General features: G+C 42.5%; 1 protein-coding gene across 7 annotated transcripts in view; it reads right to left on the bottom strand.

Moving 5' to 3' along the window:
* The window catches only part of Slc25a26 (solute carrier family 25 member 26), a 124,668-nt gene that overhangs the window by 11,152 nt on the left and 96,267 nt on the right, over nt 1-17,249 (bottom strand). For all 7 annotated transcript variants that reach the window (XM_052721762.1, XM_052721767.1, XM_052721763.1 and 4 more), the window contains one exon: nt 2,418-2,487. In XM_052721762.1, coding sequence (XP_052577722.1) covers nt 2,418-2,487 — 70 coding nt within the window. The remainder of the gene's footprint in view (nt 1-2,417; nt 2,488-17,249) is intronic.

Here is a 17,249-nt window from a genome sequence, read left to right as displayed (position 1 = left end):
AATTATGTTTATCCTACAGCTATGTTTTCAAAATATTCATCTTGTTTCTCTAATGTTAGTATCAAACAAAATTTCCAAAGAAAAAGAATATAAACAAGAAATATATTTCTTTTCTGCTAATGTATAAAGATCTGTTAACAATGCATCCCCCGCTCCCCCATAGGCCTTAAACACTTTCATTAACAGAATCTCCCCTGAAAACAATAAGATGATTAGACAGAATCTACAGGCTCAAATAAGAAACTATGCTGTGCAATGCCTTCAGATCATGACATCTTCCAGTGCTGTCCCAGAGATGAGTTATTATGGGGACAGCTTTCCGTTTTGGGGGCATTGCTTTTTCTTCTGGAAAAGTAACAACTCCTTACAGCTGCTCAGTTTTACAGGTCACGAGGGCCAACGCACGTATCATGGGCTCCCTCGAGGGAGGAGTGATTATTTCTATGCTACAGGTCAGGAAACAGGTGCTCAGAAGGCCCAGGTCTCCTCCAAGAACTGGCCTAAAGCAGAAACTCACCCACTCATCTGTCAGACAGAAAGCCCAGCGAGGCTCTGAGCACCGTCTTCCCGGCTCAGCGTCACAGCATCCTCCGTGATTCACTGCCTTCCTGAAGGGCCAGGACGGCGGGTTCCTACCACATCCCATATGTGACAGAAACTGTTCTCCTTTCCCCCTTTGACAAATGTTAGTGCCAGGCAGAACATTCCTCAGCAAAGAGGACATATAGAAAACAAATTCCCAAATATATAGTATCCATGTGTCTGCATGTAAATCTCTGGAATCATGATTTGAGGGACATCTTAGGGTTTCTATTGCTGTGAAGAGACACCATGACCATGGCAACTCTTACAAAGGAAAACATTTAATTGGGGCTGGATTACGGTTTCAGAGGTTTAGTCCATTGTCATCATGGCAGGAAACATGGGGGCATGCAGGCAGACATGGTTCTGGAGAAGGAGCTGAGAGTTCTACATCTTGATCCACAGGCAGCAGAAGGAGACTGTGTGGCACACTGGCATAGCTTGAGCATATGAGACCTCAAAGCCCACCTCCACAGTGACACACTTCCTCCAACAAGGCCACACCTACTCCAACAAGGTCACACCTATTCCAACAAGGCCACACCTAAGAGTGCCACCCACTATGGGCCAAGCATTCATACACATGGGTCTATGGGGGTGTATTCCTATTCAAACTACCACAGGGGATATACCAGAACATGCTTACTTCTTACTTGAAGGCAGAGAAGCTTTAGAGTATCCTACTCTAAGAAGTGGTTTTTCTTGTCCAGGGTGAATAAATTTCCATTTTTACTCAGTGTTCCACCCCCAACACCTCTGCCCCAGCCAAGAAGACAGTCAACAAAAATGCACACTTCTCCAAAGGGTGGGGCAGCAAAGAATCCTGATCTCTAAAAGATGAATCAAGACCCCTTCATTAACCCCGCCACCTACGATGCAGGTGTGGAAGCTATCTCCCTCCCTGATCTGCATGCCCTGATGCCTTCTCTGCAGGAAAGGTCTTATTTCTGGTCGTTCTACAACTTACATGGGTTTAAATTATTAACAAATGAGCCAATAAAATGTATGATTTCTGCTTTCCTAATCACTACATGAAAACAAACAAAATCCAACAACTGTTACAGATATTGGAAGAGAATCATTTTCCCCAAAGCTGCTGACCTCCAACCTACCTGCCCATCTGTTCACCAGCACTGCATCTAAACACTTTGCAATTCTCTGGCCAAGTTCTGCTTTTACTGCAACTATACTTACCTGTATTTGTAATGACAAAACAGACCTTTCTCTTCAGCTTCTGAACATGTCTACCATTTACTACATTCTTTAAAGCATCTGTGTTCTCAGCACTTAGTGATGGACAGCGCGGTCCTGCATACTGACATGCTGCTCCTGCTGTAAGGTCTCGAAAATGCCCAGATGTTCACAGGGCCATACTTCTCGCCCAGTGCAGTTCAGCCTGCAGTAAGCTGGGAGTAGCCCCTGCCCTCCCAATACTAATTAATCTCCTGCACTGTCAAACATGTCACACGGGCTGTGAATCTTGGATTGCCTGCAGCACTGCGCCCAGCAGACAGCTGCACAGTGCCCCCTCCCCCCCCCCACACACAGAGGGCTTTATAAATCATGCTTAAAATAAGCCAAGGGCCTGAGTGAGGCTTTAATAAAGATAAAAAGAAAAAGGGAAATTTGTCAAAAAACAAATTGGTTGTCATTCAACCAGACACCTCTTTAGCAGGTTTTTTCCCCCTCTAAGATAATTTCTTTTTGCAAATAGCTAGTGAGGCTCTGTCCATCTAAACAATCTGGAATTCCTGAAGAATGCTGTTCTGCACAGCTAGCGTTTCCACAGTCTCCCCCCACTTCGGTTTTTCCCAGTATAATATAATCCCTCGCACCTGCAAAAGCTCCGCAGACTGCTGACTGCCAAGAATCCACCACATGACCCCGCCGCCACGACCAGAGGGCCTGTGGAAAGAAAAAGAAAAATACAAGTTATTCCATCTTTGAGTTTATCAGAACCTGCTGTGGGTTTAGCTTGGGATGGGAACTTAAGTGAGAAGCTATTTTGGTAGAATTCTTCAATGATGATGTAAGTGATTTTCCCAAGGACTTAACTGCATTCTAAAATTAGTCAAAGAAGTAAGGGTGACAGCCACATTATGATTCTCAAAGGAAATATTTTCAAGGAGGATTTCATACACACAAATTAAAATAAATATAATAAATTTATGACAATGAAATATTTTATGTATTTCTCATATAACTCTAAGCATATAAATACTATAGTTCATAATTATTCCAGAACAGTGTATGCCAAATTCCTTAGTTCTTTGAAAAATTCTTATCCACACCTAACCTTTGAGAGATACTAGCTGTTACCTGAGCGGTACTTTAATGGAAGGGGGGCACGCTTTGAGACAGAGTCTAATGATAATCCAAGCTATCCTTGAACTCAGGATCATCCTTTCCCAGTCTCCTTAGTGCTAGGACTACAGGTGTGTGCCACCATGCCTAGCATGAATTTAGAATTAGTGAAAACCTGTTTGTGCTGTTCACATAATAAGCCAGGATCACACAAACACCCACACCAGGCATAAGTTGGGAACGTGGCAGACAAGGTGCTTGGCTCCCTGGACACTTACTGACTTGTGGAAGAGATGACTGCATCTGCACAATGCTTAAGTCTCTCATCTTCTGGTCTGCGGTCTTCTCAACAACTCTAGGAGTTGGATCCTATTCTATCTAGGCTTCTGAGGCACAGCCTTGCATAATAATACTCTTTTCCTTCGCTTTACTGAGGGATCATCTAACAAACAACATATATTTAAAGTATACAATTTGATAAATTTGGGTGGACACACATACACACACTACTGCTACAACTGAGACCACAGACTTACTTATGAGCCAAAAGTTCTGCATCCCTTTGGGAACTTCTCTCCTGAGTCCCATCTCACTGTCCTCTAAGCAACCTGATATTCCTGTCACTAAGGACTGGTTTGCCTATTCTAGAATTTTACATAAATACAATACCATTAATTTTCTCTTCTATGCCTTCTCTTGTAACTATTCTGTGTTTCATGCACATTACAGACATCAAGACTTCATTCCCTTCTTGCTGATGAGCAATGATCTAGCACATAGGTACATCATCCTTTGTTTTTCTAGTTTGGGGATGTTAATGATAAACCCATGTGAACATCTGCAAACAGACCTTTAGATGGAAAATGTCTTCCCTTTTGCCCAGGAAATAACTAAGAAGGAAGTTGCTAGGTCAGAGGTAGGGGTATGTTTAACTTTATAAAGCTGCCAAGCTATTTTCCAAAAATGGCTGTACATTTTACATTCCCACCAGTCCTGATTTGTCCACATCCTTCCCAAGCTTGGTTGCCAGCATTTTTAAGTGTTCACATCCTAGTAAGTGTGCACTATGTTTCTGTTTTGTTTTTAGATTTTAAGTTCTATTTATAGGTGTGTGTGTGTCCCTTGGAAGGGATGGTATGAGCACATGAGTATAGGTGCCCAGAGGTCAGATGATGTCAGATGCCTTGGAACTGGAGTTTACAGGTAGCTGAAAGCCACGCACATGGGTGCCAGGAACCCAGCAGTACATACTCTTAACCACCAAGTCACCTCTCTGGTTCCTTTACCATGGTTTTAATGATGGTGACCTTCTCTTTACATACTTATTTGCTATCCATGAATTTTCAAATATTTGTGTACTTTTATTGGGTTGTCTATTATCTAAATAAAAGATATTTCAAAGTTCTTAATATATTCCGAGTACAAGTTATTTGCAGATACTTTTCCCTAATCTGTGATTTATCTCTTCATTCTCTGGAAAATGTTTTTCAAATAAGCATTAAATTTTGATTAAGTCCAAATTATTTTTAAGATAATATACTATTCATATGTTAATATTCCTATTATAGATGGAGGAGATTTGTTTGATTTTGCTTGAGACAGGGTCTCACTCTGTAGTTTAAGCTGACCTGGAACTCACTACATAGATCAAGGTGGTCTTGAACTGGTTTTAATCCTCCTGGCTCTGCCTGCTTCATTGCTGAGATCACTGGTGTATGCCATGGTGCCTGGATTATGAATCTTGATTTTGGTGTCATTTGTAAGAAAACTTTGCCTATTTCAATGGTGCAAAGATTTCTCCCCCTATATGTTCAGAAACCTTAAGTTTCTTTAAAGGTTTTACATCTTTACCTTTGAGTTAATTTGTTACGGTATGAAGGCTGGGCCGGTGTTCTTTCATTCTGTTTGATGTATGAAAAACACCCACTGTATCTAGTGTTTGAAAAATATAGTTCTTTCTCCAGTGAAATCCCTTCTCCAAAAATCTACTCTCTAGCTGGTCCTCATCTATAGATGCTAATTCTTTACTTTCTTATCACAGGTTTTAATAAAGTTTGAAATTAAGTAGTTTCAGTTTTCCAGATTGTTTCTTTTTTAAGTTGTTCTGACTATTCTAGGCTCTTCACATTTCCATATGAATTTTTATATCAGAATACCAATTTCCATAGAACACCCTGCTGAGAGCTCATCCAGCTTACATGAATCCATGGATTGTTTTTGGGTGAAATGGACACATTAACAATATTGATTTTTTTTTCTGACTATTTCATCATAAGCATTTAGTCACTTTCCTATTGCTGTGAAGAGACACTCTAACTAAAACAACTCATAAAAGAAAATGTCTATTGTGGCTCACAGTTGCAGAGGGTTACAGTCCCTGACCATCGTGGCGGGGAGCATGGCAGCAGGCAGGCATGGCGCTGGGGCAAGAGCTTAGCGCTTACACCTGATTCACAAGCAGGAAGCAGAGAAGACAGAACTAAAAGGGAATGGCATGGCCTTTTTGAAAGCTCAAAGCCCACCCCTAGTGTCATACTTCCTCCAACAAGGCCACACCTCCTAATCCTTCCCAAACAGTTCCACCTGGGGAGGAAGTGTTCAAACACATGAACCTATGTGGGCCATTCTCATTCAAGTTACCACAGTGAGCATCTCTCCCCTCACTTAGCCTTCCTATAATTCCTCTCAACCCTGAGCTAGAGCTTCATAGGCTTTGACCCTGGTTTTGTCAGATGTACTCCACATGTCGTGGAGCTATGTGAAGGGTAAATTTTAATATGTAAATTTAATAGGAACTGATTATCAATACAAATGATTTTAGATATTTGTGTCCTGCATCACTGGCCACTCAGTGGGTCAGCTCTGCTCCGGTGGAGATACCATCAACTTTTGTCACCTACAGTCAGGCCTGCTTCTTCCTTTGTAATCAGAACATCTTTCTGCTTTCTCTTATCCCACAACAGTGGCCACACATGGTACCAAAAGAACTCCTGACTATCTTATCATAAATGTTTACAATAGTATACTGACATGGAAGTAGTGTCACTCTGGGGAAATACCCAAACAGCCCACATGAAATAGGAACAACTGACCCAGCACCCATCTCCCATCATGGGTATTTATTTCCCCACTGACAACTTCCTCTGGGAGGGTTACAGGACTGCTAAAGATCTGATGATGTCATAAAAATAAATCAAGATGCACATGGCCCTGTTTACCTTGTCAAGTGTAGGCTGCCAACACAGAATAACAGATAAGATACATACTGTTCTGTGATGGCTCCCTTCTTCCCAGCCCTCTGAGGAAGAGGAATTCTCTGAAAGTATATTTACTAAATCTACTAGGCTAAAAGTCTACCTATCAAACAGGCTCTTTAACCCTGCTTATAAAAACAAATAGGCTTTAAGAATCTTTGATGCAAATGTGTTTCTAAAGTCTGTAGCTCTACAGAACAGAATTTGGTAGATTTTGAGGAAATGCTTTAATGTTTGAAAATGAATGTGTACCTTTGTGGAAAGCATTATTGTCTCCATTTCTCTATAAGCATTAGAGACCCAATGGGACACAGTAAAGAGGAACAACTTTTATCTTTTGTAACAATCTTTATGTATTTAGCCACACATTTGATAAAAATGTCACAAAGCGTTCATGTTATATGCCCCCCTCCGTGTGTGTGTGTGTGTGTGTGTGTGTGTGTGCGCGCGCGCGTGTGTGTGTGTGCTCGCGCGCGCACGCAAGTGTGTTTGTATGGTGTTTGTGCCTGACTTGCTCATGCTAAGCACGTGTTCTACTACTGAGCCACATCCCCATTCCTTAAGCCATCACTCACTTTACAGGCTGACTGGAGAAACGCAGACATGATCCACGTTTCTTAGTGAGGAGAGGTCATCTTTTATTCTTAGTCTTCTGACATCTAAAGAGGACATTATTCCAAACACTTGATTTACAGCAACAGTAAAGAACGAACAGGGAAAAAGGACAGCACAGGAGAGGTCAAAGACACTATGGAGTTCATGAATGCAGCAAATGGTCAGGACTGCCTCCCAGGGGTTTCTTGCAAGCTCAAGGGAAAAACAAAACAAAGAACAATCCCTGAGGGAGGTATATATGGTAAGTAGTAAGTCGGGAGGAGGGGGTTATGAAATGGGGGTGGGGGTGGGGGTGGAGAAGCTTCACACAGGCGTCTGCTGTGTTCTAGGAAGAGAGGAAACCTGGTCCAAGGGAAGGAAGCAATCAAAAGAGACTCCGATGTCTGAAGACTGTTTGAATATAGAATCCCTATCGATAGGGCCAAATTGCCATTTCACCTGACCAGAATTAGCCTAAGAAGATATATATATATATAAAATCATTTTGTAGTAAAGTGAATACTACCAAAAATCTTAGGAAAAACAGTCCCCAAGTCCCCAGAGAAATTAAAAAAAAGTCAGGGGCTGATGTCAGTGGCAAACTCAGGACACACTGTAAACAAGACTGACAGCAAGAGGCACAACCCCAGCCACTCCACACTCCTCACAGTGGGACCCTCACCACATCTCCTGGAGTGTGGGCACCTGGCACAACCCCAGCCACTCCACACTCCTCACAGTGGGACCCTCACCACAGTCTCCTGGAGTGTGGGCACCTGGCACAACCCCAGCCACTCCACACTCCTCACAATGGGACCCTCACCACAGTCTCCTGGAGTGTGGGCAACTGGCAGCATTCGGCCGTCCTTTGGACAAGGATACTGAGGCTTGAGGACCTGCAATCACTAGTGAGCCTAGCAGTGGAACTGGATCTGAATGGGACCACATGGTGTGCCCTATACAACTGGATATAGATCTACAGATTGCCTCTGTCTTCAAAGGGGAGAGGTATATTCCGCAGGGACCATAGCTGCCACTGCAATGATACTGAAATATCCAAGTGAGGAGGCTTATGCCTGTAATCCCAGCACTTAGGAGATTGCTATGAGTTTGAGGACAGCCTGGGCTACACAATGAGTTCCAGGACAGGCTGGAATGAGATGACTCTCACTTTAAAAAACAACAACAACAAAAACAGGCTGGCTGACTGATTAATAAACAAAGCACCCATACTATGCCATATTCAAAGCAATTTGCTTCAGTAAGTTTGAGGTTTTTTTTTTTTTTTAAAGTTAGTAACTGAATATAAAGACTTGGGAAATTAATATTGAGAGCGTCCAATCTAAACAGATGAGAGCAATTTACAAATGCTGCATTTTGGAGTTAAGAAAACAAGAACAATAAGAACTGTGCTGATAAAAAGTATTACATATAAATTAGAAAAATACTTGAAATTGTATCTTAGCCCATGTGTTTGCAAGGACAAGAGGACAGGTACTCACTGGAAAAGCTAGGGCAAGTCACTCACAGAAAGACTAAGTATTGCTTTTATTTAAGTAAGTTCAGAGCATACTGGAAATACAATGAAAATAAATACAGCACGGGCAATGGGTCACATGATTCCTACTGATGCTGTTGGGTAGCTCACTAAGTAACTAGCGCAGCCCAAGTGGGACATTCAAGATTTTACCAGATCATCTTCTTTAATTTTGGAAAGCCTGTATAACCACAACAACAGGTGGGTGCAGAGGCTGGGAGTGTTGAACAAGCTGCCCGAGGTCACATGGCGGATCCAGCGGGCTGGTCTTGCTCTGCACAAAGCCATACCTTGTAACAGACAGAATGGTCTGTGTGTGCTTCTCCAGGTTAGTCACGGCCTCAGCACAACCTCCAGGGGAGGCACAGTACAGCATGCAAGCCGTCGAGAAAAATGGCTTCATCCCAACAACATCTGTTTAATTACTGGAGGTTTGTAACAGAGCTTTTTCTGGTGTTCTGTTTTCTCGCCTGAAGGGCCTTTCTGAACACACATACACACAATTCAAGCTCCTGTAACATTCTCAACCTAAGTTTTTCCACTGCCACATAAGTGTGACTGTCACTCCCACCAAGGCAGAAGAATGACTGGAGAGGTGAGGAGGGACAGAAAGGGGCCCAAACATGAAGAGACAATGTTGGAGTCTCCACTTTTAAGTTAAGTAAGCATTTAAACATAGAGGATCACATATCCCCAGGTACCTGAATCCTGATCTCAGTTCCATGTTATCTCCTTTTTCTAAAATAAAAATGAAATTTTATGATGACTCTACAAACATTTATTTACATCAAAGAGAAATTTAAGTTTGAGGGTTAAGACTGGCCATCAGAACGTGCTTAACTTCTTCGGTTTTCCTTAGGTAAACCTCTCTTAATACAGTGTGATAGAGCCGGGCAGTGGTGGCACACGCCTTTAATCCCAGCACTCGGGAGGCAGAGGCAGGCGGATCTCTGTGAGTTCAAGGCCAGCCTGGGCTACCAAGTCAGTTCCAGGAAAAGGCGCAAAGCTACACTGAGAAACCCTGTCTCAAAAAAAAAAAAAAAACCAAAAAAAAAAAAAAAATACAGTGTGATAGGGAAGGAAAGATTTCTAATAGTGTATGCAAACAAATTTATTCTAAGATAATCTTAGGTTTACAGAAGAGCTACAGAAACAGCATGGTTCCTATGTCCTCTCCCGCCAGCGTCCATAGCTCAAGGCTCAAAGCTGACCACAGAAATCAGAACAAGCCTACTAATCTGCAGGTCTTAACTAAATTTGACAAGAACTGCTACTGTGCAACTTCGGACATTCGCCTAGTTCCTTCCCACTAGTGCTAACTCGGGGCATTGCTACACAAATAACCAAGTTGTTTTCATCCTCTAAGTGATTCTTCACTATTTTTTCTTTTGAGACAATGTTTCACCTTGTACACTGACTGTCTAGAGCTCCATATGTAGACCAGGCTGGTCTTGAACTAAAGGCATGCCCCACCATCTAGTTTCAGCCATTGCTGAAGGCTTATTTGAGGAAGAAGACTATGAGAAACTCTGGTTCTCCCATCCCAGCAGGGCACACCCCAGTGCCAGTATTCACAAAGAGGTACAAATAGGCACTCTCAGGAATGGCTTGGACTACTAGTGTGGGCAGCTATCCATTAAACCACACCATGAAGAGCTCGGGTTTTGACTTCTAGAGACCTACCAAGATGAACACTACTGTCCAATGAAGCCAAGCGGAAAGAAGTGATCCGGCTCCAGCCTGGAAAAAATTCAACATTGGACTTGTTCATTTGTCTATTCATATGGCTTCTAATCTCATAAGATTATAAAATTTTACTATGTGGTTTTCATGGGTACATGATAGGGTATTTCGAAGCCATCTAGTCAATTCCAAATTAATTATGACTAAGACAACATGAAGGTTTTCAAATCTCCACAGCACTTGGGATCAGCTCTGGGAGACTGACAGTTGTGAATCCACCAAAAGGTTTTGCCACGCAGCGGAGCCAGCACATGCCCACTTCCTGGAAATGCTCCCTTCCGGAAGCTGACCAAGCTACTGTGTAGCCTTGCACAAGCATTCCTAAAGCTGTTCGGACAACTGCCTATGACTCCTGTTCAGGCAGATGAGCCATCCTGTGAAGTGCTCATACACTAATGTGTAAGGTGAAGATTTCAAAATAAGCTTTGGAAACCAAAAAGAAAATACAACAGGGAGACTGCAGTATCACCAGGTGGCTGAAGGCTAACAGGGACTTCTCAGTCAGAGTTCGCATAATGAAAACTGGCCACACCCAACTGCTAATTAGGAACCATTCGGAACACAGAGGCTGACTTCAGCTGCAGCTGCAGCCGGACCATGCTGTGGGTGGGATGTACAAGCAGCCGTCTCCTTCGGGTTGATCTACTTTGGGTAATACTGAATTTAGGCTGGCTGAGGCTTTTAGATATATCTTTCCAGGGAGTGAAGAAAGTTAACAATAAGAATTTCTAAGAGCCCTGAACAGAGAAGGTGCTGTTCTGGGGAAAATGTAGAAGGGGCTATGGTATCACACTTGCTTCTTAAGAGTTAGGGACTACTGCTTATGTAGTCATATTTTTGGATTATGTAGATAGGTCTTTGGGGGGACATTTATTCTAACTAGGAGGTTCTCTGAGTTTTCTGTTATCTGTCATTTGATTTTGTATTGGTTTTGTTTTGGGTTTTTTATTTTATGTTATTTTATTTTTGGCAGAAGGGAGAAGAGGTCTCTATTGCAGTCCGGGAGGCTGGCTCTCAGAACTGCTCCGGGGCAGTGAATAGAAGACCTCAGTGTAGTGGGTTGTTAGGAAACTTCTTTATCTGGGGGTAATTAGAAGTAAGTTTCTATCTATTTGACAGGTATAAGGAAACACACATGCTTTCTGATGGCAACTTTCTCTTTTACTTCATCTTAAAAAATCTCTTTCTCTGAAAATCTGTCTCCACACAGCTACATTTCTTTACATACGGCTATATATCTCTCTTTACATACATACACCTCAGAATGTCTTTCTGAAAATCTCTCTTGCTCTCTCTCCTGTCCAGCTACTCATTTTCTCTCCTCAGCTCCCTCTGCACACCCCCATACACAATTCCTTCACATCGCTCCTCTATGTAGCAGCTCTCTCACACAACACCCCCCCCCCCCTCTCTCTCTCTCTCTCACACACACACACACACACACACACACACACACACACTCTTCTTCTTCTACATCATTCACCCACTCTTCACTCACTCGTTGTCTCACTTTACTCTCTCTCTCACAGCCAAACTCTGGACAACTATATGTTACATTTTCAGGGTCCGACCCATTCTCATAACACATGATAAGTCACACAGTTTTTCTCAGGCTAGGAAGGTCTCACTGACTGGCCAGTGAGTAATGCTTGGCCAAGCACGTAGCCTGAGTGGTTAGCATTCCCAGACAGAGCATAACACTGCAGTTCAGGACTTAACAAGAACAGTTAGTTGGCTGAACCTTGAGTGGTTGGGGTACGTGCAGAAAGAATTGCTGCAGGGAGTTCTGTCTACCAGAGTTGCTCCAAGTCTGACCTTGATTCAGCAATAAACACCTGGACTTAGGTTGGTGTATTCTCTGCAGTGGCAGCTAGTCTGTTTTGAATTTGTTCTGAAATCTAAAATTAGTTGTCTTTGTGACTAAGAATACTGTTACTTTCCTGTGTCAGTTATGAAAAATAATCTAGTGTTATTTCTAATCATCAGAATTATACAGCTTAAACAGAAATCATCTTCCTGACCATCCACAGCTATATGTGTGCCCAAAGATGTAAAACACACACCAGTGGGCTGTGGAAAGAACCCCACAGCTGTTCTTTTTAGGGAGGTGAGTGGTGGCTCATGAGAAAGTTACAGCCAGAAAACAACTGGTTTCCATAGACAGTGACCCCACAAACTTTGCCTAGTCTGGCTCCCCAACAGAGTTATTTTTCTGGTGGGTCAAACTGTTAAATACTAGTTGTCACCTGCTGTATACTCCCATGGCCTCCTATAGAGGTCCTAGTCACTGAACAGTACCTCAGTGTCTGAGTAATAATCACAATAAAACAAATCATAATTGAGGCTCACGATCCTTCAACAAACGCCACAACTGTTTAATACTCCTACCTTCAGAAGAACACCTGCCTTCCTGTTTCAGGACGGACCCATCTCTTTAAAAAGATTGTTTACAAGATGGGTACTGTACCAAATGCCACACTGACCCCTATACATACCAAATCATTAGGTGACAATTAAAACTAAAGTTTCATAAAAGATACATATCAAGTTAACAAAGGGGAAGCTGTGAGGCTTACATTCTGTTCCTGTTTTACAGTGTTCTCAGCCAAGCCCAGATCTCTCCCAGCACCAGAAAAACACAAAGCAGTCGCTTGTGAGCACCAGCCTTCGAAGCTCTCAGTGCCCTGTGCAGCCCGACTGCAGCTGTGCAATACACAAGCAGCACCAGGTACAAAGGACCCACTGTCGTCGTCTCCGGGGTGCCGTGAGCCTAGCAGGCCATCACCTCCGGGGTGCCGTGAGCCTAGCAGGCCGTCTTGTTGTTGTTGTTTGTTGTTTTTCGAGACAGGGTTTCTCTGTGTAGTTTTGGTGCCTGTCCTGGATCTCACTCTGTAAACTCAAACGCACAGAGATCTGCCTGGCTCTGCCTCCCAAATGCTGGGATTAAAGGCATGCATCACCACTGCCCGGCTCACAGGCCATCATTTTTAAGAAGCAGGCAAATACTTGATGCCTACATGAGCACCTGAAGGGCAAGTGCTTGATGGTTTTACCTTGTGTAAATATGAGGGAACATGTGAATTGGCCAACCATCAAATTTCCTTATTCTTAAGTTTGGCTGAGAACACTGTAAAACAGGAACAGAATGTAAGCCTCACATTATGGACTATATGGTACGGCATTCTGGTGAGCTTCCCAAGAGTGTGAGTTTGATGAAATGTGGGTTGTGTGATCAACTAGTGATGCCTGCCAAGATATAGCATACACATAGCGCACTGCATATCTAACACCTGAATGTATCCCCAATAAAACTCATTGGTTCACCAAGGTGGACTCTGTTGGTATTCACACTCTGGCCTGTCATTGGTTCTGTATCTTGGGTGATTAGACGTCTGCTCACATCTCCCAGGAATACTGTGAGACAACAGGTCTCTGTTTCAGTCCCTGCTTTGAGCTCTTGTCCTGACTTCTCTCAATGATGGGACTGTAAGCTGAAATAAACCTCTTCTCCTCCTATGTTGATTTGGTCAGTGTTCATCATAGCAATAGAGAGGCAAATGAGGACAGCATCTTAGACTCAAGTCAGTGACTAGGAAATAGACCCACTCTGCCCTTACGTTAAGACTTCTTCCTCCATTGGCATGGTACTAATCATACACGTGCACTTTACTCTCGTCCGTACCATCTCAACCTCCCTGTACTGCAGACTGTTCTGAGCCAGCAGGCCTATCCATGGAGACACCACTCTCTCCCAGTCTCACAAAACAGCACCTATGGAAATGAATGATATTATTACTCAATATACAAGAGGCATTGCTGTGGATGTGATGTGGCAGATATTTAGCAATCACTGCATCAGAATCAAGAGCAAAAAGTTACTGCTCTTTAACTTGAAAACATAGTTTTTATATAGTACTGCTTCTGCATGGTACTTATAACACACAAGAGAAATATCCAAGTAACTACCATACATAATGCCTCTAAGGGAAATGAGGGTATACTAGCCCGTTTCCTATTTCAAGGCTTCATTCAATTCCATCCTAAGAAGCAGAGAATGACATCACAGCCTCATCCACATAAGCTGATTTATTTTTGCTTGGCTTCAAACTTCATGTTTTCATTTCTTAGTTACTACTATGTAACTCTGCAACACCTTGTAGCTGATGTAAACTATGTAAATCTGGAAGTAATTAGCAATTCCACTCCTGCACTGTGAACTGCTGTTTCCCGGTTTTTGTTGTTTTTAAACTTGACCTTCCTACAGGACATTCAACATACCTTTTAATAATATATTTACTCTTCATCTAAACTCAGCAAGAGAAAACCTGCAATCCTGCTGGACTGAACAAGGTCTGACCCAGTACAGGGGCAATGAAGATGCAGCGCTGGCTTAAACCACACTGTAGATGTAATTCTGAATGGTTTTATTAAATAAGAAACACAGAGCCAAATGCAGAGTTAAAAGCCCCAGAGGTCAGAGAGCAGTAGCTAAGAGCTAAGACCAAGACCGCTTCTTACTACCCACTGCCAGTGCCATCCTTCCCCTGAGAAAGAGAACTACTTCCTGTGTGTCTGTCTTTTTATTGACTTTCTGTTCTGCCTTCTCATTGGTTGTAAACTCAACCACATGACCTCCTCATCACTGCCTGTCTATACAGACTTCCAGGTCTCTATGGTTGGTATTGAGATTAAAGGTGTGTGTCTCCAAGCTGGTTGTATTCTTAAACACACAGACTCGGCCTGCCATGTGATTAGATTAAGGGCATGTGCTACCACTGCCAGACTTCTGCTATGGCTTGCTATTAGCTCTGACCCCCAGGCAACTTTATTTATTAACATACAAATAAAATCACATTTCAGCACAAATAAAATATCACCATACCACAATGGCTGCCTATGCTGTTTGTCTGCCAGCGGAAGGGTCCTTGGCCTTATCTGAATGCTCTCACTTTTTCTGCGACATCTTCAACACAACACAGCAAGTACAAAGCAACTGGAGACACAAGCATCAGGGAAGCGACGGTGAGTCTGCACAGCCCAGAGCAGACAGCTTCGAGCAGATCAAAACCTGACTAAACTTTGAAAGGTGTATCCCACCTAGATCCATGAAAGTACATTCTGGTGGTCAGGGGCGATTCTGGAAAAAGAGATACAACCTCACATTTACAAAATCCTATCACTGACTGGGGGACCAGCCTCCAGGCAGCACAGGCTCAAAGATACTCAAATGCTCTCTTGATGGTTTCCTTCTTTATTATCCGTTTTCTGTTCTTCTGTTCTTTTCTCTTCCTCTATAGCTTATATACCCCAATAAACTCTTTCAGGCAATACAGGAGTCACAAAGAGGTTACATTCCATTTTTAAGTGAACGATTACAGATAAAAATGTGGTGTTTTTTTTTTAATCTCCCTTACATGATTAAAAACAGTCATCCTGACAACCCACACACCATATATCTACGTAATTTGTCACGGATTAATAGACCATGAGCAAGCAAGGAGCATATTTTCTCAGCCAACCCTTTTGTTAACAGGCTGCAAATTGCAGTTTCAAAGAATCAACCACTTTATTATCTATCTTGAGAGGTAATCTTATAAGAAATTTTAAAGGAGTCACAAATCTAAACTTTTATACATAAAAAAAGTCAGTCAGCTAAACTTTAAATCTTCAGGGTGCATACCCATATCAGAAAATTGAGGTCAGGAATGGGTGCAAGGAATTAACAATCAGGATGTTTTGTATTTACAACTAATTTAGTCTAATGAATCAGACAGCTCAGCTATGTGTCCTTGTGGGCTTTAGATTGTTTTTCTGGGGTTATTTATCTTAAAAAACATTAGCCAGGCATCTGTCTAACCTGAAGTTATTTTGAAATTTTGTTTCAGCTAATGGTGCACACTGAAACCCATGACTGCATCTTTTCAGTATTAAGAGAATTAAAGTCAGCCTGGCTCCTGGGGAAATTCAATTGTTTTCCTTAATCATGAACCTGAGCTGTGATCTAAAGCAACTCCTAAGTGGAACTCATAGGCCTTAGTTATGAAACATAACCTTGTATTTACTTTTATTCATCAAAACTCTCTATAGGCTATCATTATTTTTATCAATTAGATAGTACAGCTTAGGGAGGAATCATCTTGACAATCCACAGATAAAAATGCCCAGTAGATCGAGATGCTTTCATGAGATAAACATACTACATTACAGGCAGTGGGGATCTCCCCACATCCACTCACACTATGCCAGATACCAAAGAAAGACTCTAGCAGCAAACATAAAGGCACAGCAGAAGCAAAAGACATTCTGGAGTCTGGAGTCCTGTGGCCTTGCCTAAATGAGAGTCACCCATCAGAGAGTTTCCTCCTGGTGGGCTGACACTTTGAACTTCAATTGCCACCTGCTGCTCCTCTGGCATGGCAACTGGCAAAGTCCTAAAGTCCTAAGTTTATAAGGTCACAAATGCTACTTCAAAAAGGTAAAGAGCTGTGAAGAGAGTTAAAGTACCTGACACATAAGCATGAGAACCAGACTTCAGATTACCCAGAACCCACATGGAAGCCCGGCAGGGAAGGTGGCTACCTGAATACAGGCACTTGGGAGACAGAGACAGGGATCTTGGGGCAAGTTGGCTAGTTAAGACAGCCAGAATTGGCAAGTTCCAGGTCAAATAAGAGACCTGACTCAACATGTAAAGTGGAGAGTAACTGAGGAAAAAAAAAACCAATGTCAGCTTTGGACCTCCACATGCATGAACACACGTGTGCATGTGTACTGAGATACATGCCAACCCACACACATGTAAGCACACATACCACACACGCACACACTTACACACACCATACAACATACACACTCATACACACCAAAAATATGCACACACCACCACTCACACACACACTACTTTAACACACACTACTTTCACACACATACACCATACTCATACAGACCACACACTAACACCACACACACATCACATACACACTCATATGTGCGCGCGCACACACACACACACACACACACACTCACTCATTCACACTTACACACCGTATAGGTGGATTGTAAGTTAGAGAACTTGTTAGGACTTAGGCAAAACATAAGACAGTTAAAAAAATCTTACAGCCAATGTCTACAGGTTCAAAAAGTCAGTCAATAAGGGGGCTGGAGAAATGGTTCAGCAATTAAGAGCACTGACTGCCTTCCAGAGGTCCTGAATTCAATTCCCAGCAACCACATGG

The sequence above is a fragment of the Peromyscus californicus genome, unplaced genomic scaffold (assembly GCF_007827085.1).
Source record: "Peromyscus californicus insignis strain IS unplaced genomic scaffold, ASM782708v3 Scaffold_6__1_contigs__length_162567912, whole genome shotgun sequence".
Lineage (NCBI taxonomy): Eukaryota > Metazoa > Chordata > Mammalia > Rodentia > Cricetidae > Peromyscus > Peromyscus californicus.
The sequence above is the reverse complement of the archived record's forward strand: the minus strand, read 5'-3'. Positions and strand labels throughout refer to the sequence as shown.